The following is a 26575-nucleotide window of genomic DNA, read 5'->3' on the forward strand; positions in this document are numbered from 1 at the left end:
TACCACAGCAGTGTTGCCATTAGAATTAATACAAAACGGCTAAAATTTTTGTTAAGTAAAACGAAACTGCATAGTTAACCCTAAACAAACATTTGCACATACTACAAACAAGTGAAAGTTATATAGTGTTTTTCAATAGCTTTATCAGAAAGGTATAGGCTATTTGTGCAATTTATTGTGCAAGAGCGTCTGCAGGTGGATTTAGCAACGTACGGTTCCAAGACGAGCCCCAACTTGTGTCTTCGCGGCGGCCAATTAATAGCCGTCCGGCGGGCCGCATCCGTCGGTGTCAACCGGTCGTGTTTATTTGCGGGCGTTTTCTTTTGGCGGTTTTTCGGCATCTCGCTTCGATGCGTTGACCCTCGGCGGACGAGATCCGCAGAGCGAGCAGCGCCTCAGGATGCCTCGGGAGCGCAAGGGGGCGAATAAATTCAAGGACGCTGACCTCGACGGCTCGGGTGACATGAAGCTGCAGCCGGAGAGCCCCTCCACCAAGAAGCGTCGCACGCCGGCGACTCAGGCGAGCCCGTCCGTACCCGACTTGGTTCCGCCGCCCCCGATGACGGGCTACGGCGAGACGATCGTGGCGTCCAATCCTTTCGACGACTCCGTCACGTCGCAGCAACAAAGCCACCTGCACCGGCGACCGCCGCCGCCTCAGCACGCGATGCTGCACCCCAACGTCTCGCAGGCCCAGATGCCGCCCTCCGGCGGGCCGGGGATGCCGCCGTCGGCGGCTATGCACCCGAAGCCGATGCCCGTGTCTTCGGGCAAGGTCTACCCTCCCGACCAGCCGATGGTGTTCAACCCGCAGAACCCGAACGCGCCGCCCATATACCCGTGCGGCGTGTGCCACAAGGAGGTGCACGACAATGACCAGGCTATCTTGTGCGAGAGCGGGTGCAACTTTTGGTTCCACCGCATCTGCACGGGCCTCACGGACGCCGCGTTTCACCTGCTCACGCAGGAAGTCTACGCCGAGTGGGTGTGCGACCGGTGTCTCTCGTCCAAGAGCATACCGCTCGTCAAGTTCAAGCCGTGAAGTGTAGCGCGCGCGTCCTTGTTGTCGCACGTAGTGCGACAGCGAAAGCCGCCTACTCAGTGTGATTTGTAATGACACCGCATTTCAGGTTGCACGTAGAGCTCTGTGTGTTACCGTGGCCGTAAACGCGAGAGGCCGGACAGGTGGGGCCATCTGGAGGCGCAAAGGCGATGCAGGCAAGCACGGAATTGTTCTAGCAGAAACCTTGTGTGTTCTTCTTCTCTGTTGCTTTAAATTATCCGCGGAGCCGTAATTCACGCGGCTGTAATTATGGTGGTTCCAAGCGTCGCAAGATATCCGTGCTCTTGTCAGATAACCCGTTATTCTGCAAACACCTTTGCACATTCTGGAACGCTGTACACGCTAAAACTCTCTACGAGAAAATTTAGCCTAGGGTGCACGAAGCGTTGTACTAGCGTTTGCCACCACTGCACGTGCATTATAAGGTAACTTTTTGGGTATGCACGTTATAATTTAAAAAATAGCGCACATACCCAAAGCAGCACAGGCATAAGAACCCAATCCTTAAACTATATTGAACTCTGTGCATATCCAAGGAACACAAAGCCTGCACATGCCATTTTAAGTGTGCCTAATGTATGTTAGTCAATGCAAATTTTATTGAAACATTCTGACTGCAACATTATTTTGGACATGTTTCTGCCAGCTTCTTTTAAACAAGCCACTTTTGGTCAATGTCTATTTTTCCCGATTTAAAGAAGGATATGATCTGGATTATTGATTGCTCGGATATTATCTAAAAACGTCCAAAGGAGACAAATGTACTCGTTTTCAAAGTAGACATTATACGGTGAACCCTATCAGCCATGCTTGAATCACAGGGCTGTTGACCCAGCTTTGCTAACAGTATGCCTGATTGACTACTTTCAGCTTAATCTTTTTTGTGGAATACGGTGTCAAATTCAGTGAGATCCGGTGTTATAGCCTAAATGGTGCACGTCATTTTTTCATAATATCTTTCTGTTGCTGATCTTGCAAATAGAATTCTTTATTGTGCAGCAACCATCGACTTACAGTAATTAAAAGTGCACCCGTCATTGCTTTGCAAACAAGTAATTTTGAAAATTAAAGTGAAATTTTGCGACCACTGTTTATGGCATCTACACCATTCTGAGCTTGATACAGTCAACCTATATCTTTGTTGCTTAAATCTATAGGCAATCAACATTTTCCAGCTTACATGATGGCAAGAGACACTTAGGATTGAATGTTTTTATTGCTTATGACAGGTCTGGAGTTCAGAATTCAAAGCTGCTTGTGCAGCATGTGTCCGACGCCTGTTAAAGAACTCCATGTGGTTTAGATAGGTCAAGAGCCATGCAAGTAATAGCTGTGTTCAGTCATTGGAACTTAAAGTGTCGCTAATTGTTTGATGATGGTTGTGTGATTTTGCAAACAAGTTTTGCGAAAAGAAGCTATGGTATGCAAACTTGCACAGTTCTTCAATCATACAAGTTGCGAAACTCGCCATGGGCCCCAAGTGTCAAAATCTGGGCATGCAGTGGACCAACTCTCGGGCTTCTGCTGATTTTCAGCTCATCTGTTGACCAGAAAATTAACTGCTTACTACGATGTCAGCACTGTTTACGGCATAGAGCAGCTTGCGAGAAGCGCTCGTGGGGGATGGTGCCATGGCACTTTAGTATTTCAGATTGCTGCTTCCAGATGGCATGACAATCTGCAGGTTTCTTTGTAGTGAACCTAAACAACAGGAAGAAATGAAGGCACATGTAGACAGACAGCGCTATTCAGGAGACTTACTGAAATGAGCTACCAACAAGCTTGCATCACATCTCTCGTGAATCTGCAGGCCCCTGCATAAGCGGCCACGGGACTGCCAAGATTTAGGAATGCAGCTTTGCTACTCGTATGATTGGATAACTTAGAAAACACAGACACAAGAAAAGAGATCAAGGCAATACAAACAATGCCTTTTTGTTAGGATGAATCCTTACCAAGTAGCTGAGTGTTGTGTTGTGTGGCTTGCTAACTGTTAGCAAAGTAACCACCCAACATTCAAAGTTGAAGATGTGGGAAAACTTGTAGGGTAAATATGCTGAGGAGTGGCAAAGCATGGTGAACATGCATAAAATGTAATATTGCATAACTTGTAAATCTGAAATGTCTATTAATGATACAACATGCAAGAGGTATATGCTTATACCGAAAATAGTTGCTTATTCGTTGTGACTTCCTTGGGAAGTAAAATACTATTATTTCAATGAAAAAGGAGATTGTAGCAACTTCTGTTAGGTCATCTAGTTTTGGCCGCCTTTCTGTATTGTACATATAGTTCATTTATGCTTCATATTTCTTGTGTATAATGTGCATGTTCTTATTGTTCTTGCCCACTCATTTATGCTGCACTGTTGTGGCACAGTATGCATCCACGTTTAAATAGTGAGCACTGTTGTTGAGCATGCGTTACATTTTGATCATGTCATCTCTTGATATTTGGGCTCATATTTATTACTTCCACATTCTTTTTATTTTCTCCCCCTTTTACTGAAACACACCTTCACTAAAATTAATTTTGTAAGTTAATGTGGTATTGAGATTGTTTCAATTTTGTAAGGCAAACAAGAGCCTCATTATAGAACATTTGTGCCAAAACTGTTTTATCAGCCCATTAATATAGATCTTCTACTGTTGATAGCATAAAGTTCAGTAAGTACCTATTGTAATTAAGTACAATTGACCAAGTTATCTACAAGCATTGTTAACTCAATTGTCACTCCACATGATATAGTTAAGCTGTGCAAGAACAAAGACGAATACACATGCATAAGGACAGATGTAAGCTACTAATTCATCTTGTCAATGAGTGTTTCTTATCTCAGTGTTTGGCATTTGCAACCAACATTGCTTGCAACTAAAGATGTATATATGACCATGCAGCTCGGGCGAAAGCGCTGCTGATCCGTTTGCTCTGTCAGACTAAAATTTGACGGTAAGGGCGACAGTGCCACATGCTGTTTTACAAAAGTTGCATTGGAGCGGCCTGCACTGCACTTGCATTGGAACTAATGAAACTCCTCACCAATAGCTGTCGCACTTCTCTGTTCTGAGGCTGCATTCTGAGATGATCACTTTTTGAGATATTGCCATAGCACCGCTTTCAGAGTGCTTTGAAGTAGCTGTGTGAGTCAGGAACCACAGTGATCTACATTATGCGAAGCAAGATTGTCGTCGAAAGGGGTAGTTTCAGAACATACCTTGTTGTAAAGTTTGTATTTTTTCCTCAACTGCGGTTAATGAAATGCAAACAAATGCTATTGTGCACTATGTAAAAGATTGCCAGAGACTCTTGCATTGTGATTTCAGTGATGAAAAGCATCTGCACATTGCATTAGAGTAGTTTCTGTTACAGTTTGTTTGCACATGTTTGTATGTTTCAGCCATGATCTCAGGCTCCCATGTACAGTTGCTGCCTTTTGCTTGTATAAACTTATTTCAATGACCTATTCCATTTGCCTCTTTTTTTATTTACTGCATGTGCATGTGCTTCTGCAATGCTTGTGCTACCAGTACGATCCTTTTGGCTGGTGGTTGTGGTAGCCTTGTGCGCTTTCTATAGCGTACATACTTCTCAAGCTGTATAACGGGAAGTTGAAAGTTGCATGAGTTGGTGCGAGTTTATTTTTATGTGTGAAGCGGTGCACGAAGACCAGGCGCAGCAGGAAAACACGAGACGACATCGCAAGTGCTGCAGGACAACCGCTGCAACAAGGCACAAGTTCTTGTGTTTATGTGCACTGCTTTACATATGAAAATATTCTCAAAAGGGGAATTAATTGTCAAGAGTTGAGTTGTACGTCTTGGCAAGAAGCACTAAATTGTAGAAATTGTGGCAGTCATCTATTTCTTGTAAAACGATCCTAGTTGGGTGCGCTTACGACAGGGATTTTACGTTTCAGTTTCAAAGTCGGCTAGAAATTGCTCACTGTTCTATAGGCAAATCAAGCCATAGATTCAAGCTGGACCGCGTCATAAGCTCGCGGACACGGCCATTGGCTGATATGAGCATCGTGAGGTGCATAGTTATGTTGCGGCCGCAGCGTGCCGCCACGCACCCGTGCCTTGCTCTATATATTAGAATTATACCACAAATCTGTCTGTCTTTAACAAACCCGGGTGCATCGAATTATAGTTTATACCGTGCACACGATGCTCATTATTCATGTGAAATGTAATTTCGATAACAAACACACATTGGATATCTCGAATTTGCCGAAGCCGCGTGCCGAAACGGCAAGTGCAGCTGAAGATGATGGCGCATTTGTCGTTCTTTGGGAGGAACTCCCAAAGAATGGGTCCTTATGTCCTTCCCACAATGACATTCACCATAAGATCATTGATGACATTCTCAAGTTGTTCAGTCAGCATGGTATAGGGCTCGCCATTACTCACGAAGTCTCCAAGAATTGCGAGCTACAGTTTCTGGACCTAGAGCTAACCTTTGGTAAAAATCATGTGTGTTGGAAAATATGACCCAAGATCAGCGAAGCCCATCTTAAACTACAAGTCTGGCCATTCTAAGATTGTGAGGAGAGCGATTTCAAAGACAATCTTAAATATTGATATTGCCATTTATAACCAGATCAACCGCTAAGTAGTTGCTGGGTATCCTGACAAGGTAATTCAAAATGTGCCGTGAATCATGAGAAGAAGTACACCGCATGCGTGAAAAAAGTTGTGTATTTGACTCCATTATCGTGTGGTAGGGAGTACGTGGGACAAACAAAACGATGTGTGAACGTTCGTTTAAGGGAGCATGAGTTATCTCTTCAAGGGGTCGCGCGACTTCACCTATACCGGGACATTGCAGGTCATGCGGTTGTTGTCCCATTTTTGAGAAAACCACCGTCATCTTAAGCGTGCTAATTAACCAACTAACAAGAGAAATCGCCGAGGCCTATCATATACAAAGATTAGGGGGTAGCATGTGCATAAGTGAACCTTGCGTCACACCGCATGAAAAATAATTTAGTTATTTAGGCCATTCTTGATTATTGCCGTAAGTGTGACAACGCTGCCTCGGTGCACCTCTTATTCTGCGCATGCCGTGATGTAAGCTGCCATTAGCTACACATATGTTTCGGTTTTATTTAGTTTTTTTCCAATGAAGAAAAGTTGTGAGTCAGCGCCGTCTTTTCTTTCTTTTTTGCTCCTTCTCTGTCCTGTGTCTGTGGTGTTGCGCTGTAAACAAGTTCACGAAGGATCCTAGTGGCCGTCTGTGTGTCAGCAGCGCTGCAAAGCAGTCGCCGAAACGTCACGATATCTTGCACGAGCGTGTGACGAAGTAGTTCATACCGTGTTGTGACGTCATGGTACAGTAGGAACCGAAACTGGTTTTCAAGCGCGTGCTGCGAGTACTTTTTCAGGGTGCACTGACGCTTAGCAGTACTTTTTCTGTGCTCCTGAGAATCTGGCCTTTTGTTTGACGCATAAAAAAACGGCAACCGAAAAGTTTTTCCTCAGTACCACCCTAATTGGTGCTTGCCGCCCGTGTGTTGCCTTCTCTGTTCTTAGAGGACCCACGGGGGTTTGTGGTATTTCCCCGATTTCTGAAGGTGCATATACCCGTTCGTGATGATCAGTTTCTTGTACCCACCTTCTTGTGCACAACAAAGCTTTTGCGACCGGCTCAGAAGGCTTCGCCGTTAAAAGATGGCTACCTGTGACCGCATTTGGTGAGGCCTGACTTCCAACACATAAAACTCTTCCGTAAGATAAACATTCGCTCTCTTTTGGAGGGTCGTGCGTCGTATACAGCCCTCCGATCTGTTCTGTTCTTTTTTTTTATGGTTGAATGAAGCATTCAGTCACTTATCAGTGCCGGTGTTGTGTAGTTGTCTTCTTCGTGTTTCTTTTTTTTTCTTTCGCGCTGTTTGAACATGAACCCGAACCAACTGGCCACTCTCCCCTTTGTACTCCGAAGAGAGCATATTGATTGATTGATTGATTAATTGATTTGTGGGGTTTAACGTCCCAAAACCACCATATGATTATGAGAGACGCCGTAGGGGAAGGTTCCGGAAATTTCGACCACTTGGGGTTCTTTAACGTGCACCTACGGGCCTACAACATTTCCGCCTCCATTGGAAGTCCAGCCGCCGCAGCCGGGATTCGAACCCGCGACCTGCGGGTCAGCAGCCGAGTACCTTAGCCACTAGACCACCGCGGCGGGGTGAAGATAGCATATTAATATCTCAGAAATAGCCAACGTGTATCTTTATAGTTAGTTATATATGTGGCAAGCAGAGACTGTAAAAAAGAGTAAAACAACCTTACCATATAAATGGCCAATCGCGTTGCCGAGGATCTTGCTTTTGCGGATGCATATTCTACACCATCTCTTCATCTTCAAAGCCACACGGGCCCTTTTGATGTTCAAGGAACAGCGACCGCCTGTGACACGTTGAGCTGTGTGTGTGTCTTGATATGTAGTGCGCACTGTTTATTTGCGCACTGTTGATTTTCTCTTTCTCTTTCAGTTTTGTTCCATTATAGTCCTTCCTTTGTGCAGGGTAGCAAACTGGACGTAGTTTAGTTGACCTCCCTGCCTTTCTCGTACTCTTTCTCGCTCTCCCCGTCTCCATTTTACCCTTTTATTTATTTTATTCAGTACATACTGCAGTCCGAAGAGCAAGCATGGGAGAGGGGGCTGAAATGTGGAAAATAGTAAAAAAAAGGAGGGAGGGGGAAGCAAGCAAGATTAAGCGTTACTACTAAAAATAAGTACAATCTAACTAGGATGACTAAATGTACATTTCTAGAAAGAAGTGCGCAATTCTCTGCAAATGGTTTCAAAAAGCAACACAACGGAAATTGGGACTTTATTTCGTAACCTTGTAAGATGCCATGTTAATGTACCATTGCAAAATCCCTGGCAGAAATAATGACGAGATATTGGAGCGTTCACATCCGGGACAACTCGGATCACCTCTGTTCACATGCCTTATAACGCGTCACTCGTGACATTGACATTTCCTCAAGCCCCTAATGAAGAACTTTCAAAGCGGTTGATGACGTACGTTGCGGTAGATGTTTAATGGCAGCGTAATTGGCCCGATTATTTACAAGCATTGTTTCTTATCTCAGTTATCACACAACCCCCTCCCCTGTTCCATTACCTCCGAGAGACAATGAAATTCGAGCGTGATAAGATAAAGTGTGACAGCGGGACGCTCTCTTTTTACAAGAGGTGCATTGAAGCTGGCTAGCTTCAGCGATGGAACTCGTCACATTAGTCGCGGCAGTTCTGTGTTCTGGTAGGTGGTGTTTGGATTCTTTCTTCTGTAATGGTTCTCAACGTGGTGCATAAACGAAATGTTATTGTGTGTGGTGCGTTCGTACAGGACACGCAAATGTGTTGGGAGACTCTCCGCTCATAATTACGTTATTGAAGTGTATACTTATGTCACATGAGTGTGATATTTTTTAACGATTCGTTTGGACGTGCTTGTTTGCTTCTATCCTATGCTCCCACAAAGGTACCTCCTATACGTTAAAGGCAGTGCCTTTACGTATAGGCAGTTAAAATACGTTAAAAGAAAAGGTATGTTGATATTTCGTTCAACATCTTGCGAAGGGTAGCACAGAAGCGGTCCAGCGTCTTTACTATCCTGTGTGCTTTCCTTTGTCCCGCTTCCACGCAAGAAGTAGCATAAAAGCTTTCAACGACCAATTTTTAAGCAAAAAGTATTGCACCAAATCGAATATGATGCCACAAAACAGGAACACTGAAAGAGATTTGAGCTCGATCTGTTTAGTGCTCCTTCTTTGCTGTGTCCTTTTCTCGGAATTTTTCCTGCTTGAACCAACTGCCTCTCAAGACGTCCTAACCAAAGTCATGTGCTACATCTTTGTTGGCAGCAATATCTGGGTTGCCGTCAGTATATGCCTCAAGTAGCATCTGATGATAGCTTTTGTAGATGTTACATGTTTAATTATACAATTATATTGCATGCATCACGTACCTCATAATCTTTATGTGAATGGTGTTATTTGTCTTACGTAATTAATTCTTTCAGGGTAAGCTACTAGTGTGTAGAAATAAGAATTAAACTCTAGAAATGGTTGTACAGTCATCTGTCGCTGACATGAAGGTCGGTACAAGTTATGATTCTGTAAATTTATCTTGCCCTCGTATGGTTGTCTTTTGTCGACGTTTGTGCAGCTAGTTAGCGTTGTGCCGCCGGTCAGCGTCACAATCAATTTGTTTTGTTCGATGTTGCCTGTAAAAACAAACAGAGGGGAAAAACTTAAGCTTTCTTTGTTCTACAATGCTTCTTTTCTAGCCGGCCCAGTGTTTTCTCGCAGTTTGAACCTTCCCGCCGTTTCTGACACCGACAGGGCGTGCAAGGACGCCCTCAGACCCGACATTGTTGACAATGATCCTACGTACATCCTGAGTCCAAACTTCGACGGCATCAACAGATATCCTGCTGGTGCGTTGTGCATATGGACATTGCGTGCTCCGCCAGGGAAGGTGAGTGCATGGCGATACAACTGGTCTTTCTATCGTCGGTCTCATGTGTACACAAGTGGTGGCGTTGAAATGACCTCAAAAGACATTTCAATAGTATATGCGCACATTTCAGTGTTATCTTTAATGCCCCTCCGCGGTGGTCTAGTAGCTAAGGTACCCGGCTACTGACCTGCAGGTCGCGGGATCGAATCACGGCTGCGGCGGTTGCATTTCCGATGCAGGCGGAAATGTAGGCCCGTGTACTCAGATTTGGGTGCACGTTAAAAAAAACATCAGGTGGTAGAAATTTCCGGAGCCCTCCACTACGGTGTTTCTCATAATTTGGTGGTTTTGGGACGTTAAACCCCACATATGAATCAATCAATCAATCAATCAAACCATCTTTAATGCACTGTACCGCGGACACCAGGACTACTTTTCTCGGGTTTTCATGTGTCAGCCAGTAAAATTACGCATATACACCAAGCAGGGACAATCCTGGAGACAGAGCAGTACTGAAGTGGAGGGCAATGGCAACATAGTTTACGTGAGTGGATCACAGTGGAGCTATGCAGCACCGCAAGCAGTGCCCGTAACGTGGAGTTGACGCAACATCTTAGAGCGTATATTGAGCACGATTGTACTCTCGTATATCTGAAGTAAAGGAGTACATTGCCACGAAATCACTGTGGTTGTGGTTATGACGCTTAACTGCTGGTCCGTAACACGCGGGTAATTTCAATTGCGATCACATTTCAATGGAACAAGGCTGAAGGTCGTCTACTGTTCTATGTCAGAGCACGTCAGAGAACCCCAGTAAGTCTAAATTATGCGGAGCCCGCCACTACGGCGTTCGTCATAGCCCGAATCACTTCGAAATGTTAAATAACCCCTAAACAACCTGCTGTGGAAATACCAAGAACGAGCGCGTCATTCCCATCTGGCGCGTCTAATCTTTTCGGTGGACTCTGTGACGTTAGCAGTCTATTCACGCGACGTCATGAGGAAAGGAAGCTCACGATTGGTCAATATACGAGGAGTATCAGTCGCGAATTGCCTCCCTCCTAACCTACCCTGTCATGCAGTCGCACGCCCGTTCTGCCACGTCTCATAGTTTAAAGGGACACTAAAGAAAGGCAACAAATTGGTTTAGATTTACAGACTGCACTCTGAGAACTCTAATGCCATATGTTTCACTATCATAAGGTTATTAAATCTCCATGCGTGATGTAAGAAATTTCGAGATGTATTATGGGTGGTGTTTTCGTGGCATTGGCTGGATGAAATTTTCAGGAACCGCTTCTGCTATGTCTTTGGTACGAGTATATGACGATGTACTTAATTCCTATCGATAGGAAAGAACGTAGGACCTATCATTAGACGCTTTCAAAATCCTCTGAAGGACTAAATTCGAGTCGAGAAGCGTTCGATGAATGCGGTTGTTGTCAGGGCCCCTCTCCGTCCCGTCAACCAATCTGTACCAGAATCGAAAGGTGGGCAGTTGGATATGGATTTCCTTTCTGTTTATTCGTGCGCTTGAACTGACAGTTATACCAATCTGTACCGCTTCAGGTGATCAATTTGGCGTTCGAAGAGTTCTCGTTGCAAGACTCGCTGGACTGCGTCCGGGACCGAGTGGCCCTGTACGCCGGCGAGTGGCGGCCGCCGCCCCAGCACCGGCAGCAGTTGGCCGAGAAGCAGCAGAACGCGGTCGCGCTGGGCTCGGCGATCGAGGAGCAGGGATCGGCGGCCCTCCTGGCTCGCTGGTGTGGACCATGGTTGCCACGCGACTACGCGCTTACGCCAAACGCCGCGGCCACGCTCGTCTTCTCCTCCGGAAGGCTGGGCACACCGGGACTGGGGTTCGTGGCACGCTACTACCTCAGCGACGCTCCCGTGAAAGGTGAGTGACAGCTAGTGTTCGTTCCTGCTGGTCAACTGCTGCTGTTGTCGTTATACAGTGTGCTCAGTGTTCCCTTACAAGAGCCTGAAAGTTGATCGGAAGCCCCCACCCTATTATGTAATTGTATGGAGTAAGCATGGCGGCCCGACCCTCTTAAGTGACTAAGGGGGGCTCTCCCTGCTCCCTCTTCCCGTGTTCGTGCTTAGGGCTACAGTATGGATGGTAAAACTTTATTTCGTCAGAAAGCAACTGCGGATGATTCCGTGTTAGATGGCCATCAACCCAAGGTTGGCGGTGACCTGTGTGGTGGCCCTCTCCACGACCCGTAACTGGACGACTAGGTCTGAGCTGGTCAACACGGCCTGCCAGTGCTCAAGAGAGGGATCAGTAATTATTTGATGTCACTCATACATTTTTGTTAGTAGTTTAGGTGTCCGTATTTCTCATTGTTGCGTTATTGCGCACCGCTTGAAAGACGAACACTTAGGAGACGAAGAACTACACGAACACTAGCGCAGGCTCTCGACCGAGTTTATTGGACGGACACATGATGCCTATGTACAATCGCGTTTCGTGGTTACAAAGAATAAATTATTTTACCAAAAAATGATGACTGCGGGAACACAACTAGTACACAAATCGGTGCAAGGCCACCTAGGCACAATAATCGCATGACGCGCGAAATCATTGAGGCGTCCGAGATTATTCACCTGGAGGATGACTGCATCAGTATGGCTTCTTTGGGGCTAACGCAGAAGGAAATGATGCCTCTGAATCTGTTATGCAAGATGTGCGACAGGTGCGTGTTTCCTCGGCATGAGTGGGTATCGCAATGGTAATGTATAAATTTTTTTGTAACTCTAGTAAATTTTTTGTAGCCATGAAACGAGCCATTGTATAAAAGCATCACGTGTCCGTCCAATAAACTCACTTTAAAGTTTGCGCTTGTGTTCGTGTAGTTCTTTGTCTCCAAAGTGTTCGTCTTTTAAGCGATGCGCAATAACGTAACAATGAATAGCTGCCAACTCATTCAAGCAAGTACCCTTAGAAGTCGTCTTTCTCGCGTCAGTATAATGCCCTGGGCTTCAAGTAATCGAGCTCTAAAGCTACAAGTACATATAGTATACCTGCTATTGGCACTGCCAGGGTTTTTTTTCCGGGGTGAAGGAAGGGGGGAGGGGGGGTGGAGGTTATCCATACTTTATAAATACATGTTCCGACTTGAGTTTGTACGTGCGTGTGTATATTACCCAAGATCAATTGAAATTTTCCTGAAATAAAAGTTTACCCCCCCCCCCCCCCAGCTCCCACCCCGGCTACAATTAAGCTACTTGTGCGTGATAACTTTTGAGGACTTCGGGTTGTTTAAAATGTTGCCCCAGGCAGGGGAACACTTCGAATTTTACTTTGTGAGATAGCAGCGGGGGCGGGGGTTGGCGTAGTGCAGTTAGGATGAGAGAAGCACCCTTGAAGAAATTAGATATGAAACAGCCGTGTGGCACTTGAAAAAAAAAAAGCCACAGATTTGCCGCAAAGGCGAAGCAATGAACGCGATAGCAACAAATTGGAAGGTCACGCGAAGAATAATGGCAAGCAGATCGAAACGTGCTCCGCGTTTCCCACGCACAAATGACGCACGAAACGCACTCACAGATACAGATTAACGCGAATAACTTATGACGAACGATACAGAACCAGCGAAACGTGCATAGCCGCTGGATACCTAGCTGTGTCTCAAGAAGCTTTCCCAGGGGCTATGTGTACTCGTGCGCATGTTGTCAAGTGCAGTTCACGACTGTGGAAGGGATGATTGCACAAAAGCATTTTTCACTTAAAAGGTGAAGCAATGAACGTGATAGCGACGAATTGCAATGTTACACGAAGTCAACTCATTCAGATCCGATCTCACGTAACTCTACAAAACGCTGGTGTAAGAGAACACGGCCACTCCAGGTACACTCTTTGCACCGTTATTTTTTTTTTTTTCGTGTCGGGCACGGGGGTCGAACACTTCAGGAGAGCAGGATTCCCTTGAAGGAACTATATAGTGAAACAGTTTTGTGGTGCTTTTTTTTTTTTTAAGATGAGGCCGACGGCCGCTAGTTTAAAGCTTCAAGTGGGCAGCCGTCCCCTTGGAGTGCGGCTTATTTTTTTTTTTTTTTGCACTGCAGATTATGTTGTCTATCATCTCTATCTTTTGGTACTACGCAGAGCACTGCAAGGGAGAGGAGCTACGATGCCGCAATGGTCAATGCGTGGGCGAACGCAAAAGGTGCGACAGGAAGGACGACTGCGGGGACGGAACAGACGAAGAAAATTGTGGTATGCAGCGCATGTTATCGCAGCAATATGTTGACATTATAAAGGGTTCCTCGGGTACCGCAATTAAGAAAAACAAACAAAAAATGCGAATAATAACCGCACAGGAGGTTCTGTTACTGATTGAAAATACCCGCGCACTCGATCACATTTTTTTTTTGGGGGGGGGGAGGTATATATACCCGTGTGCACAGATTAGGGTGCACGTTAAAAGAACACCAGGTGGTCGAAAATTCCGGACCCCTCCACTATGGCGGTGGTCGAAATTTCCGGACCCCTCCACTATGGCGTCTCTCATAATCATGTGGTTGTTTTGGGACGTTAAACCCCACATATCAATCACACTTTATTCCAAATACGTATTTCATTAATTTAGTTGCTTCTCCAGCGCACGTGCACACGCACGCATGCACACCACAACTGTTGTCAGCGTAGTGTATATAAACATATATAAACATAAATAAAATGTTCCTATAGTATCTCTTGATATCACGCTGTCCGATAGCCTCATAGAATGCATTGTAATGAAATATACCTGGAACCTGCAGGCTCAGTGTCCGGACATTGCTCATGTTACCAGGATATCCTGATTGTACTCCACTGTAACAACTAATACCCGTGCCACACGGGCATAGAAAATGACATTTGGTGGCGAAGGCCTTCAGTTCCCGAATGACATTCGTTTCGCCGGCGCTGCTACACGTCCAAAGCGAATGCCATTTGACTTGATGATGTCGATCACAGCAGCTTCCAAATGAGCATTGAGTAAATAGCAATAAAAAAATTAAGAAGCATTTACAAGCTTCATACACATCAGATAATCATCAAATGTAGAAATAAGCGTATTACGCTGTCCTAAGTTTTAGTTTCTTGCTTTGTTTTACAACGTTGCAGCCGACCGTAGCAACCTAAGCCAACACTAGTCAGATCCACAGCGTAAATAGACACTAAAATTGACAAGCGTTTCATTATCAATACTTTATTTTCTTCGTATAACGTTTAAAGCATGTTTTTAAGATTTTAGTGCAAATAAAAGACGGGAAATTTCATTTTTAGCTCAATATGATTTTTTTTATATACTTTCAGGTAAATCGCACTTCGCGAGCTGTGTCGTCGAGAGTAGGCATTTCTCAGTCAACTGAGTTTTGGCGAAGGCAGTTGGCGGCGAATGGCAATCGAATGGCATTCGGATGAATGCCATTTTGTTCGCCCGTGTGGCACCGCGCGAATGACAATAAATCTGAAGGCATTCGGGGGTAAATGCCATTTTTTTCTGCCCGTGTGGCCCGGGTATAACAAAGCACGAGTAATTTTTGTTAGTTCCCTTCGTCATAAATGGTTGGCTAAACTGCTTCGTTCGCCTGACAGTGCATCTTCCCGTCTTCACTTTCTCCGCCCGTTTAGTGGCGCTGCAAGTTTTGTCATGTTTCATCACAAAGCTCATTATAACTTTAATGAACAGTTCAGGTAGTCCGTAGAAACTATTTATTCTGTGTTACCTAGTCGAACACAAGGCAAAAGCAAGAAGCGTTCTATTGCTTTCTCGAACGGCTCCTCACATCTTCTCGCATCATTTGAAGACGAGGCTTGTTTTCGCCCATTCCCCATTGAGTTGCAGAGGGGTGTTGCTACCGCGCCTAAAGATGGCGCCCTATGCACGTGACCCCAAATCCTTTAAATGCAGCATGCACCACGTCGTGCTCCTTAGAGGGACGCTAAAGTCAAATAACAATTCACGTCAGACTGAAAGCTCAATGTATGACATCTAAAACGACAATATTATCAACAGTGCCCTACTTACCGAGAAATTAAAGTAAATGCACAAGAAGACAAGCGCCGCAGCAGGACATTTTCAAAATGATCCCGATGATATCAGGAAAACTGCCTACAATTAATCACTAGTGATCGATCTAACTGCACTAAATAAAGAGCCTTCCGTACAATAGGAGACACAATAAAATGCTGCTTGTTCGTTTCTGTTTTATTCATTTAAAAAAGAACTGCCGGACGTTACTATGGCGAATGGCGCGAGTGGTTCAAAAATTCAATTGTCGCGTGGTTATTTGAGACAGGTGGTGCCATCTAGGGGGTGCAGTTGAAACAAAAAACGTCTACAATCTCTAAGCCAATGGCGGAAAATTTATCAATGGCCGTTGTTGCTGCTGTGGCTCCCGCTGCTTTCGGTCTGCTGCTACTAGCGCAGTAAAACCGGGCAACGTTGATTGATTTGTGGCGTTTAACGTCCCAAAACCGCCATTTGATTATGAGAGACGCCGTAGTGGAGGGCTCCGGAAATTTAGACCACCTGGGGTTCTTTAACGTGCGCCCAAATCTGAGCACACGGGCCTACAACATTTCCGCCTCCATCGGAAATGCAGCCGCCGCAGCTGGGAATCGAACCCGCGACGTGCGGGTCAGCAGCCGAGTACCTTAGCCACTAGACCACCGCGGCGGGGCAAACCGGGCAACGTTGCGCACGGCAACAGTGACGTGAATCGGTCCGGTCGGTCCGCTTCTTGAGGCGGGTAATTTGAAGTGCGCTAACCTGATGCGGACCACTAAAACGTGATTTTATTTCAAAATAGGCCCTTCCGTGGCACAAAAGAAACACTACGAGGTTTCTGGACTGCTACTCCAACAATCAATGCCGACTTATTATTTGCCTTTAGTGTCCCTCTAAGAACCTATTTCAAGCTTCTCGTGAGGAAGGTGACTGCAGATGCTCCTAGGGGACGGGTTTGGCTGGCGGAGTGCTCTTACTAGTGTGGCGGCCCCTTGGGTCCCAATCTAGCACTCCGTCCAACCTGGCTCCCCCATTCCTACTGCCATTTGTGATAAATATAATTTATCCATTCTCTCCTGGAAATGCAGCCTTTTCGTGGCTTCACATTTTCTTGTAAATGTTACACAAGTGGGAGAAATAGTTAACTTTTATTTATTTGTACATGTACCTACAGAGCCCTGTAGAGATATTTTTTTGGGGTGGGGGGTCTACAAATAAAAACGTACATACACATCAGTGAAAACAAATTGCACGGCACAAAACAAAACAAGAACGAATGAAAAAGTCATCATTATCGCTATCAGTGCGCTGAAAATCAGCGTCAGATATGTTCCCCTCTGGTTTTTTCCCACCAGGTGCCGAAGTCAACGGCATCGGGTCGGATACCTGTGGCCGACCCCTGGCGGAGCCCTTCAGCTTTCACGTCGATGAGGACGCGTACATTGTAGGCGGGAGGAAAGCGAAACCCGAGAGCTGGCCTTGGCAGGCATCGCTGAAGCTGGCAGAGGACCCCGTGTACGGACACAAGTGCGGCGCCACCCTCGTCGACAGGCTGTGGCTGGTATCGGCGGCACATTGTTTCCGCACGTGGGTTTTAAGATCAAATCACATCGTATCAACTGACTAAATGATGATGAGATGAGGCGAAGCGTCCGTTAGTCCGTCCGCGCTTTTGCTCGCCCGTCGTGCATTCAGACAGAAGACACGCGTCTTTCGACGTAATTTGCAGTGAAGCACGAAAACATGCGGCCAATCTTTTTTTTTTTTTTTTGTCTATCTGCGGACCGCCCTTCGCTCCCCTGCGAACGCTTCTGTTCCTAACGTAGTTTTACAGCGCCTCCGAGATCGGACGCATTGCAAGCCTCCTGCACGTCACCTGGTTTTGCACAGCCTCCGCGATCAACCCGCTTTTGACCAATCGAGACCATGTCACCTGAAGGAGTCGGCATGTCATCTTATTTGGCGCAATGGCGACGTTGTTATGATGGCACAGATTTGGCTTTAACACTTAGTTTGCTGACGTCATTACACGACGTTTTTTTTTTTTGCGTCCCTTATGTTGACGCCCATGGCCAATTTTCACGTTTGGTGGGGCATCAAAGCCTTCCCGGTCTTAATAACGTCTATACGGTAATTTTATGTAGCTCGCTGGGAGAGAACCACCTCCCCTAGAGATAAAGTTCATTGAGGTCCGATTTATCTGTCCACCACATGTATCGCGCGTATTATCAATGGAGCACTTTCCTGCTGGCGTCAGTGCATCTGATTGTCTGCGTCCAATATATATACCAGCTTCAGGTGTCAGACATACCTTAAGTTTTCAATAAATACCGAATAATTGCTGTGCCGGCACCGACCTTTTGCACATACAAGCTCGAAACGGTCTTCCGTGTACGCCAGTGTGTGATGCGCCTTTCTTCGCGCAGCGCCTTGTACAGAAAGTCTCCTTAGATGTAAGCGTCCTTTTAAGAGAACAGTCCACTTCCCCCTCGAAAAAGGGTATAGACATTACCAGTTCCGTCGGTTTTTTTATCATTACAATAAAAGAAATAATGAACGAGTTGTGGTTATTTTCCCACTTGGCTGTTTGGGAATAAAGATATTATCCCAGTCAAGAAACTATCTCAGTTACATTGTATAAGCGTACAAAGATTTGTTTCATGTGTCCGTTCCCCTATGTAATATTCCTTCGGGGGCCTTTAGGGGTATTATGAAATAAATAAATAAATAAATAAATAAATAAATAAATAAAACGGGGCCTCCACGACCGGCTGGCGCCCACAAAGCTCGCGACGCGATCTCGGAGGCGATATTTGAAATTAAATCTACAGCAAGTTTCCGACCCTCTCGGGGATTATTCCAAGGAAAGGCACGCGAATTTAAGCAGCGCATATGATCGTCGTCTTCGTCTTTCCTTCGTGACTTTACAGCCACTGACAAAAAAAAAAAACGTTTACCCAATTTCAGGTGGGGAGAGCCGTCGGATTGGGTCGTTTACGTTGGAAAGTACAACCTCTTTGAGGAAGAATCAACGCAGCAGCTGCGCTACGTAGAGTCTATCTTCATTCATCCTGGCTACCAGATGGCTGTAGTAAGTGTGCATACTCATGTCCTTCATAAATCGTATACCTTCACCCGCAGCAGTATATACAATTTCACTTTACTAACGACATACCGCTACTAGTAACGATGCCACTTTAAGCCCTTCGGTGTGTTGGTGCTTGAACAACACTAGTTTTTTGGGCTAGTTGGTTATTCGTCATATTGTAAGATGTGGTCTCTGAGCGCCGAGTGTCGTGTGTGTTACTCGGGTGGATGTGTGAGTGTTTCCAAGAGTCAAGGTTGCGCTAAATATCTTACAATTAGTTCTTGAAGATCGTAGAAGTTTGGGCCCTATTTGTTAATAGGTTCCGACAGGGGATATGAACGTTTACTGCTACAATGTAAAGCCACTGCGGGCACCATCTTCGTCTTTTCTCCTTCGTAGGCTCTTCAGCGATGATCCCTACATGCGTAAACATATTTAAGGTCAGTCAAGCACCGCAGAAATCGTTGACGAAGCAAGCGGGCAACATGACCACACATTTGCCGTATGCTCTGCGGAGCTTGTAGGCTTCAATCTTACTGACCGCTTTTTTTTTTTCAATGTTTCAAGAGACATCTGCTATACTACTTATATTTCGGGTCTCCGAGGGTGTTCGTTCGACAATTGTAGTTGCACTAAGTTCGTATATCCTCCAGAAGTGAAAGGGAATGTCACCCAGGTGTTGAAACTATTTTACCTCGAATGTCTTCGCGAATACTGTTGATTCCTGTCTATGATGTACGACAACGATGTTACATTATTGCGTAATATGTCTCTTACCGTACTGTCTTGACAATAAGTTGCATGTGGCCGAAAATTCGTGTGCTGCGAATCTGGTGACTCTCATTGTTACACTGAAGCAGGTCCTCAACAAACTCATCAAAGTATACACATGCTTCTGTTACGTCTGATCGGAGCATATCTTATCGCTCTTCACACTGGTTTTCCAGAAACCCGTGCTGGTCGAAAACCGCAAAGATCACGACATAGCGTTGATCAAGCTCAACGCACCGGTGACGCTCAATGGACAGGTGCAGCCAATATGCTTGCAGGAGCTACCCGACCTCGCCGATAACACGACGTGCTACGTCACAGGGTGGGGTGCGACCCGCGGTAAGTCGCTCTGCCGTATCTGCGTAAGGTGCATCCTTGGCCCTTGTGCCACAAGTTACCATGTATAGCATCATCTGCCTCTTGAACATGTGATAATGGGCGCCACGGTACCGAATCTTCACTCATGCTTCGGGGCTCACAAACAAGTTGGCGAAATCTCGGTACATTTCTTCGCGCACTTGACTTATAATTGAATATGTTGTGAACACGCGAGTGGGCCGAGAGTCGGACAACACTGGCGCAAGCCGTGACGTAAAAAGCGGCTTGCTGTTCTAGCGTCTGCATTTCCTGCGAACAGTTTTGTTCTGTGGTCAGCGTGCACGTGCAGTCGAGCTATTTCGGCACTTTTAAACCTTGGCATTGAAATGGATCGATTTGTAGTGTCTGAAGTCTTGGCCGAAGTCGCCGGCCTCGCTCCAGGCTGCGCATGTCGTCACACATGCCACGGTAAAATCGCGGTCGGCGGTGGTGGGCGGGGTTTACAACCGGCGACTGCTAATGCCTGTTTTGCACTGAAATATTGTTTTGCGGTTCATTTTTCATACACTCATAGGCACAATAGACTACCTACCCATGTTTATTTTCATAACAATCGCAAATCGTAGGGTGACCCTATCACGGCCTCTTGATCGAACTAAATCTAGATTAGAACGGTATAGAAAACTGCGTTGCTTACTGATACTTCCATTCAAATGCATCTTCATTCAACCATCCGATGGTGACAACAGTTGAGAAATACTCTCCACATAATTCTTCCAGGTGCGTGATACAAGTTTTAATCCGGATATTCGTGGTATATGTACGATATTAAGGTACGCGTGCGCTCAATGAGGAAGGCACTAACAAAAGGGCAAGCACAAGAAAATATTTTTTCACCCTGCTTACCAGTATATTTTTTTCGGATTCGAGGACAAATAGTACCTTTGATTTCGTTAATGTTTTGTGTGGCCTTTCGTAGGAACTCAGCGGCAAGGATGTCGCGTTTCTAAGCTTGACGTAACAGTTTCGATACATATTGTAAACTGTATACGACAGTTACGTTCCGTCCACTTCCGCATTTACTTCAAGCTTGGCATTTTTTTTTCTCCTAGTCAGATATGACTGACCGGTGGTTTATTGCCAAATGAAGGCGCGTGAGGAGCTATCTGCATATCTTTCATGGGCGAGGCATCATTAAGCCTCACAATATCCGTCCGTCTGAAATTTGTCGGTGCCGTACTACACAGTCAAGCGCACGGGTGCCATCTGTGCGGCGTCGTGAGAAAAAAAAAAAACTGCATTGATCAATTCAGTTACAGCACAGTGCCGCCAGTGGTCACTGAAATAGGCGCAGGCTCACCGCACTTGTGCCGCCGCCATGGAAGAAAGCGAATGTAAGGCGCTCCATGCACAGCTCAGCGGGGACGCCGCCAGTCCAAACCCGAGCTGAGAGCTCAAAAAGCCGCAGCAATACGGGAAAGTCGACAAGTAGATTTTGAGCTGACAGCGTGGAAACAGTGATCAAACATCGTCATTTCGTGGATGATTAGCGGTATCCTGCATGGTGCTTTGTCCATCGTTACCATTCACTCCGTGAATGTTTTCTTCTTCTTTTTATTGCGATAGCAATTAGACGGACACTGTCGGCTGGATTTTGCTGCCGGCATCGCCGTCACTCACCGTCTATGTATACCTATCTGTATCTATGAAAACCCAAGAAAGAAACATAATCCAGAAAAAAGAATCCGGTGCGCGGAATCGAACGTTGGACCTCTGAATTGCGAGTGCGAGGCGTTAGCCACTGAGCTACGAAGGAGCACCTCCTTCAACATTCGAATGGCAAGCTATTTATACCTACCACTTGCCGCTGGTGACGGGCATCTAGGGGGAACTACCGCTTTTTCAGCATTACCAGCAAGATGGCGCAATAAGTGCGCGTCGCCATATCGTCACGACGCAGTGGCGCGCGCTGTTATCTCCCACGCATACTTTGCCCCACGAAGAGGAGGTGGGCGGACGCTCATTCGCGTGTCCTTGTGTCGCGTTGGGGAGGATCGTACGCCTTGGATGGCCTTGGACTTTCACCGGAACGATTCTGTTGTAGTTTGCGGGCGCACAAAGGTCACTGCAATCGTTGCACAGTCTCCGTTTGCGTAAATGGCGCGCTTTACAGACACAGCGAAGTAACAACTGAGGCGCTTATTCGTGTTCATCTCTACCTGTGAGTGCGTCATTTGTGCGTGAGAAACGTGGGGGCACGTTTTGATCTGCTTGTCATTTCGCGCGTGACTTTCCAATTTGTTGTTATCGCGTTCATTGCTTTGCTTTTGCGGCAAAGCTGTGACTTCTTTTCGTGAGCTTTCCAATCGGATTGAGGAGTTCTTACTCTGTCTGTCACAGAATCGCTAAAATACTTTACAGAAGAGGTGGAAAACATGGGTGTGTGAATATTCGAAAATTCCAAATAACGAATTGAGGAGCATTGTATTCGATTTGGTACTGATATCGAGTAGCGCATGCCGTATATGTAGAGTACTTTTCGAATAATTTTTCTAAAATTGGCTTCTACGGGAAAGCCCTAAAGGAACAATACGTTAAAAGAGCGAAGGGTCATTTTTCTTGTTTTAATTAGTGAATTGTTGAGATGCATGTACTTCTTTTTTTCCCTCGCCGCTGTGATCTATAGTGACTAAGGTACTCGGCCGCTGACCCACAGGTCGCGGGATCGAATCTCGGCTGCGACGGATGCATTTTCGATGGAGGCGAAAATGCTTTAGGCCCGTGTGCTCAAATTTGGGTGCACGTTAAAAAAAATCCGGGTGGTTGAAATTTCCGGAGTCCTCCACTACGGCGTCTCTCATATGGTGGTTTTGGGATGTTAAACACTGCATAGTAATCAATCGAGTGCATGCACTTCAAGCGTTTACGAGATGGACGAAGCATTGTACTCGCAACTGGCCCGTCGCTCGGTTGGTCGGTCTCTTTATTGAGAGGCTCTGAGGAGTTTTAAGCCGCCGGGGCACCCACGGGAGACACCCCAACAGCCGCTATCTTGACCATTTCCAGTTGAAGGAATTTTCGCGTTTAACTCGAGTTTCACCAAAGCGAATGTGCCGTCAATCCACGGTCATTATCGTGACGTTCGTGGTGTCAATTCGTGAAACATGCTTCAAATAAAAACTTTTAGGTCTTAGTGTTATTTGAAAGTTGGCGACAAAGTAGCACCTCAAATACTGAGGTAACTGCTGTATTCACTCTACATTTAGGCATGGAGATAAATGGACAGATGCGACTAAGAAGTTTGCGGGGATTACGGGACCGGGTTTATTGGCGAAACGTGGGAGTGGCTTGTGCCCGCCATTGGGCGTAGTCATGATGATGATGATGATACTCGAAAACATGTCACTTGGAGCGTTACTTTGCTGCCGCTCCAAAGCACGCACCATTGTTTTTTTTTATTTCTGCCGTACACCGAAATTTTCCGCAAGAGGCCGAGATGAGCCCCGTGCTGAAGCAGGCCGCCGTGCTGGTGCTTCCACTGGACGAGTGTGCCAGCTATTACAACGGTACTTGCGTGATCAACCAGCTCATGTACTGCGCGGGCTACGAGGACGGCCGACACGACTCTTGCCACGTAAGCAGCAAATTCTCACGTGGTTACTTTAAGTATGATTGCGTTACTGCACAGTGACACAAGGAGCGACGCGGTTGTATTTCAAATATTGTATTTCAAACATTGTATTTCAATTTCAAAAAATATTTTGAATCTCCAACTCTTTTCATCCACCATTCTGTCACGTGGTTATATATTTCACTCACGGATGCCTAACGCATTATACCTGGTCTTCTCTTATATCGTGACGCCCCGCCGCGGTGGTCAAGTGGTTAAGGTACTCGGCTGCTGATCCGCAGGTCGTAGGATCGAATTCCGGCTTCGGCGGCTGCATTTTCGATGGAGGCGAAAATGTTTTAGGCCCGTGTGCTCAGATTTGGGTGCACGTTAAAGAACCCCAGGTGGTCGAAATTTCCGGAATCTTCCACTACGGCGTCTCTCATAATCATATGGTGGCTTTGGGACGTTAAACCCCACATATCGATCTCTTATATTGTGACAAAACAGAACTGTAGAAAATTTGAGAGAAAAAACCAGCGAAAATGTGACACTGATTAAGAACGTGACGGGGAAACGTTTTGGCTGCCTAGTCTGGTTGTTATTCAGCACTGTCTTAGTTTTATTTTCGCTGGTTTCCTCTTTCGTATCGCATAAACCCAAGGCACCCAGCAAGCTACGTTTTAGAAAATTGCCTGTAACATATTGTAGAATTATAGGCGTTGAACTCGGATTACTCCGAGCCGTGGACTTCGTTGAGAAATTCGAATGATTAACTGATGATTTAACTTGAAGTCGCTCATTATTGTTCTAGTTAACTAACTTGATTTGCTGATGTAAATTACGAATTGTGGCCGGCATAGTAGCCATTAGACATTCAAGTCCATGCAAATCATATGAGGAAGAACATTGCTTAGGTGGAGGGTAACATTTGATCGCCCTTAGGTTTTTTGTTATTAGGTAAATCTTATCAGTTATGGTGTAAATTGTCTGCTCGAGTTGTAGCCTAACTACTTTCGCGATAATAATAAAATATTGATACAGGGATGTTTTCAGAAATAAAATCAAGGTCTTTTTTTTTGCTGACGTCTCGTTGTGAAGGGTGACAGCGGAGGGCCCCTGGTGGTCAAACAGGGAGGCAGTTGGCAACTGGCCGGTGTCATCTCGGGTGGACTCCGATGCGGCGAGCCGCGACACCCAGGCATCTACACCAAAGTGACACCTCACTACTCTTGGATACGCGACGTCATAGCAGGAAACGTTACGCACTCCTGACGTCACTCTCGCCGGAACGTTGGACGGTGCATAGAGAGCAAGAGTTAGGACCGAGCAACGAATCGTGCACGCGTTTGATAACGCAAGCATCGCACCCGTGGTTTACTTGTTATACAAGGACGTACACAGCACAGTAAAAACATCAACGAAAAAAGCTTACACAGAGTTTTTATTATACAGTGACATCACAGGTGGTGAAACAGAACTACATGAAGCCTTAAGTTTCAGGGACAGCAATCGAAGACTTAACACGTCCGTTATGGAGATAAAGGCCGTTGAATTTTTCGTGACAGAAAACTAGAGACGAATGACAAAAATAAATGGTGAGAAAAATAAGGACAATCTGCCGTATGGGGCCGAGAACCAAGCAGCGAATTTAAGCTTCTTTTAGGGGCGATGCTCCTCAAGCCGCTGGCCGTTCCCTCCTCAGTAGCAGTAGCAGTAGCAGTAGCTGCAGCAGCATCAGTAGTAGTAGTAGTAGTAGTAGTAGTAGTAGTAGTAGTAGTAGTAGTAGTAGTAGTAGTAGTAGTAGTAGTAGTAGTAGTAGTAGCAGTAGTAGTATGTGGCCACATCCCGTTTGAGTTGGTCAATAGATGGCGTTGTGTGTATATGTTCTTGGGAATAATATAACTAGATGGCGTTAGTGGTTTTCATCATATTCATACAGTGTGTGATCATTAGTGGAGCGAAGAGTCCGTCCGTGTGTCCATCCGTCCGTCCATGCTTCCATCCCTCTGTCCGTCCGTCCATGCGTCCGGGATTCTGTCTGTCTGTCTGTCTGTCTGTCTGTCTGTCTGTCTGTAGATCTGTCTGTTTGTCTGTAGATCTGTCCGTGATTCCGTGCGTCCGTCCGTGTATCCATCCGTTCGTTCGTCCGTTCGTCCATCCGTGCGTCCACCCGGATGGACACACGGACGGACGAACGCTTCGCCCCACTCGTCATTCACTCCGTGGATATGCTGCGACTTTTTTCTATGGTAAGATCGATTTACTCGAAGTAGACAAGGAGTCAGACGAACACATTTTTCATTTTTTATTTATTTATTTTGTCGAGTCTGGCGGCACATTTGTCGCCGGGCTATTATAAAAATGAACGCCCGTCCATCGCTATCGCACGCCCTGCACTCGAGGCAAAGTTAGCATAAGCATCGTGCATTCCCACATGCTCAGGAGACATCGAAGGGCAAGCACTGACACAAATTTCAAGTGACATTGCCAAATATACCTAACCATAGGCTTCCAACTTAATTTGGAGGCTACTGTAATGCTTGACTTAAGCTCATGACACTCTTAGAAGAGGCGTGTCGTTTCTCTTTGGGGGTTCATCAATCTCATCATGAGAGTCTTGCGACCCACGAGAGAGTCAACGAGTCTCTTTAAAGAGAGTCGTACATGGTCAGCCAGAACTACCAGAAGAGAGCCAAAAATTAACACTTTTTTTCAGAGCGTGGTAGTGGCACGGCCACGTCGGCAGTCGTGCTCTCTAGTGTACTCCTTCAGACAACATTGCGTCTCGTCGTGCGGCTGATGCGTATCTCGGAGGCCACATAGGAAGAAGCGCGTGGTTCAGATCCGCTCCACTAGGTGTCGCAAAGAACCCAGCCGCTCATGAGAAAACTCGCCTGCTATTTTAGGGAAACCAATAAATAATTTTTATTAATCATGCTGATATTGAATTTGTCCTTATTTTGAGTAAACTTATGCTCCGATATTATATGTATTGAATGTAACCATTAACTTGAACAGATATAACAACAATTCCATACTGCTTTTAATAAAAATGATAGACTTTCTTAGGATTTTTGAACGCACGAATTTCGGTCTGTCCGTCCGTTTGTCTGTGTGTCCGTCTTTCTGTTTGTCTGTCCAACGAAACGATTCGGCCATCCGGCCAAATTTTAAGCTCTTGCTGAATTCCCAGCCATCTCGAACCAGCTGCTGCGTTGATACTAGTCTTCATGGTCGATCAAAA

At 45.8% G+C, this 26575-nt stretch overlaps 2 protein-coding genes across 2 annotated transcripts; both read left to right on the forward strand.

Annotated features, from left to right (window-relative positions):
- The first annotated feature begins 95 nt into the window (after positions 1 to 95).
- On the forward strand, positions 96 to 4527 carry LOC119180648 (uncharacterized). Its single transcript, XM_037431761.2, has one exon. The coding sequence runs from the start codon at positions 401 to 403 to the stop codon at positions 1040 to 1042; it is 642 nt and encodes a 213-aa protein (XP_037287658.1). The 5' UTR covers positions 96 to 400; the 3' UTR covers positions 1043 to 4527.
- A 3689-nt stretch (positions 4528 to 8216) lies between these two features.
- Positions 8217 to 24762, forward strand: LOC119180933 (transmembrane protease serine 9). Its single transcript, XM_037432074.2, has 9 exons — positions 8217 to 8337; positions 9367 to 9557; positions 11109 to 11439; positions 13651 to 13761; positions 16897 to 17128; positions 18509 to 18632; positions 19577 to 19739; positions 23207 to 23352; positions 24430 to 24762. The coding sequence occupies exons 1-9, from the start codon at positions 8298 to 8300 to the stop codon at positions 24601 to 24603; spliced, it is 1512 nt and encodes a 503-aa protein (XP_037287971.1). The 5' UTR covers positions 8217 to 8297; the 3' UTR covers positions 24604 to 24762.
- Positions 24763 to 26575: the final 1813 nt, after the last annotated feature.

The sequence above is a fragment of the Rhipicephalus microplus genome, chromosome 10 (assembly GCF_043290135.1).
Source record: "Rhipicephalus microplus isolate Deutch F79 chromosome 10, USDA_Rmic, whole genome shotgun sequence".
In the NCBI taxonomy this organism is placed as follows: Eukaryota; Metazoa; Arthropoda; class Arachnida; order Ixodida; family Ixodidae; genus Rhipicephalus; species Rhipicephalus microplus.

Bases quoted from the DNA above. Each gene is read 5' to 3' on its own strand.
- LOC119180648 (XM_037431761.2), top strand. From the start codon at position 401: ATGCCTCGGGAGCGCAAGGGGGCGAATAAATTCAAGGACGCTGACCTC.
- LOC119180933 (XM_037432074.2), top strand. From the start codon at position 8,298: ATGGAACTCGTCACATTAGTCGCGGCAGTTCTGTGTTCTG. The intron at 11,440-13,650 runs GTGAGTGACAGC...GGTACTACGCAG, and splicing joins CAGCGACGCTCCCGTGAAAG to AGCACTGCAAGGGAGAGGAG. The intron at 18,633-19,576 runs GTAAGTGTGCAT...CTGGTTTTCCAG, and splicing joins CTGGCTACCAGATGGCTGTA to AAACCCGTGCTGGTCGAAAA.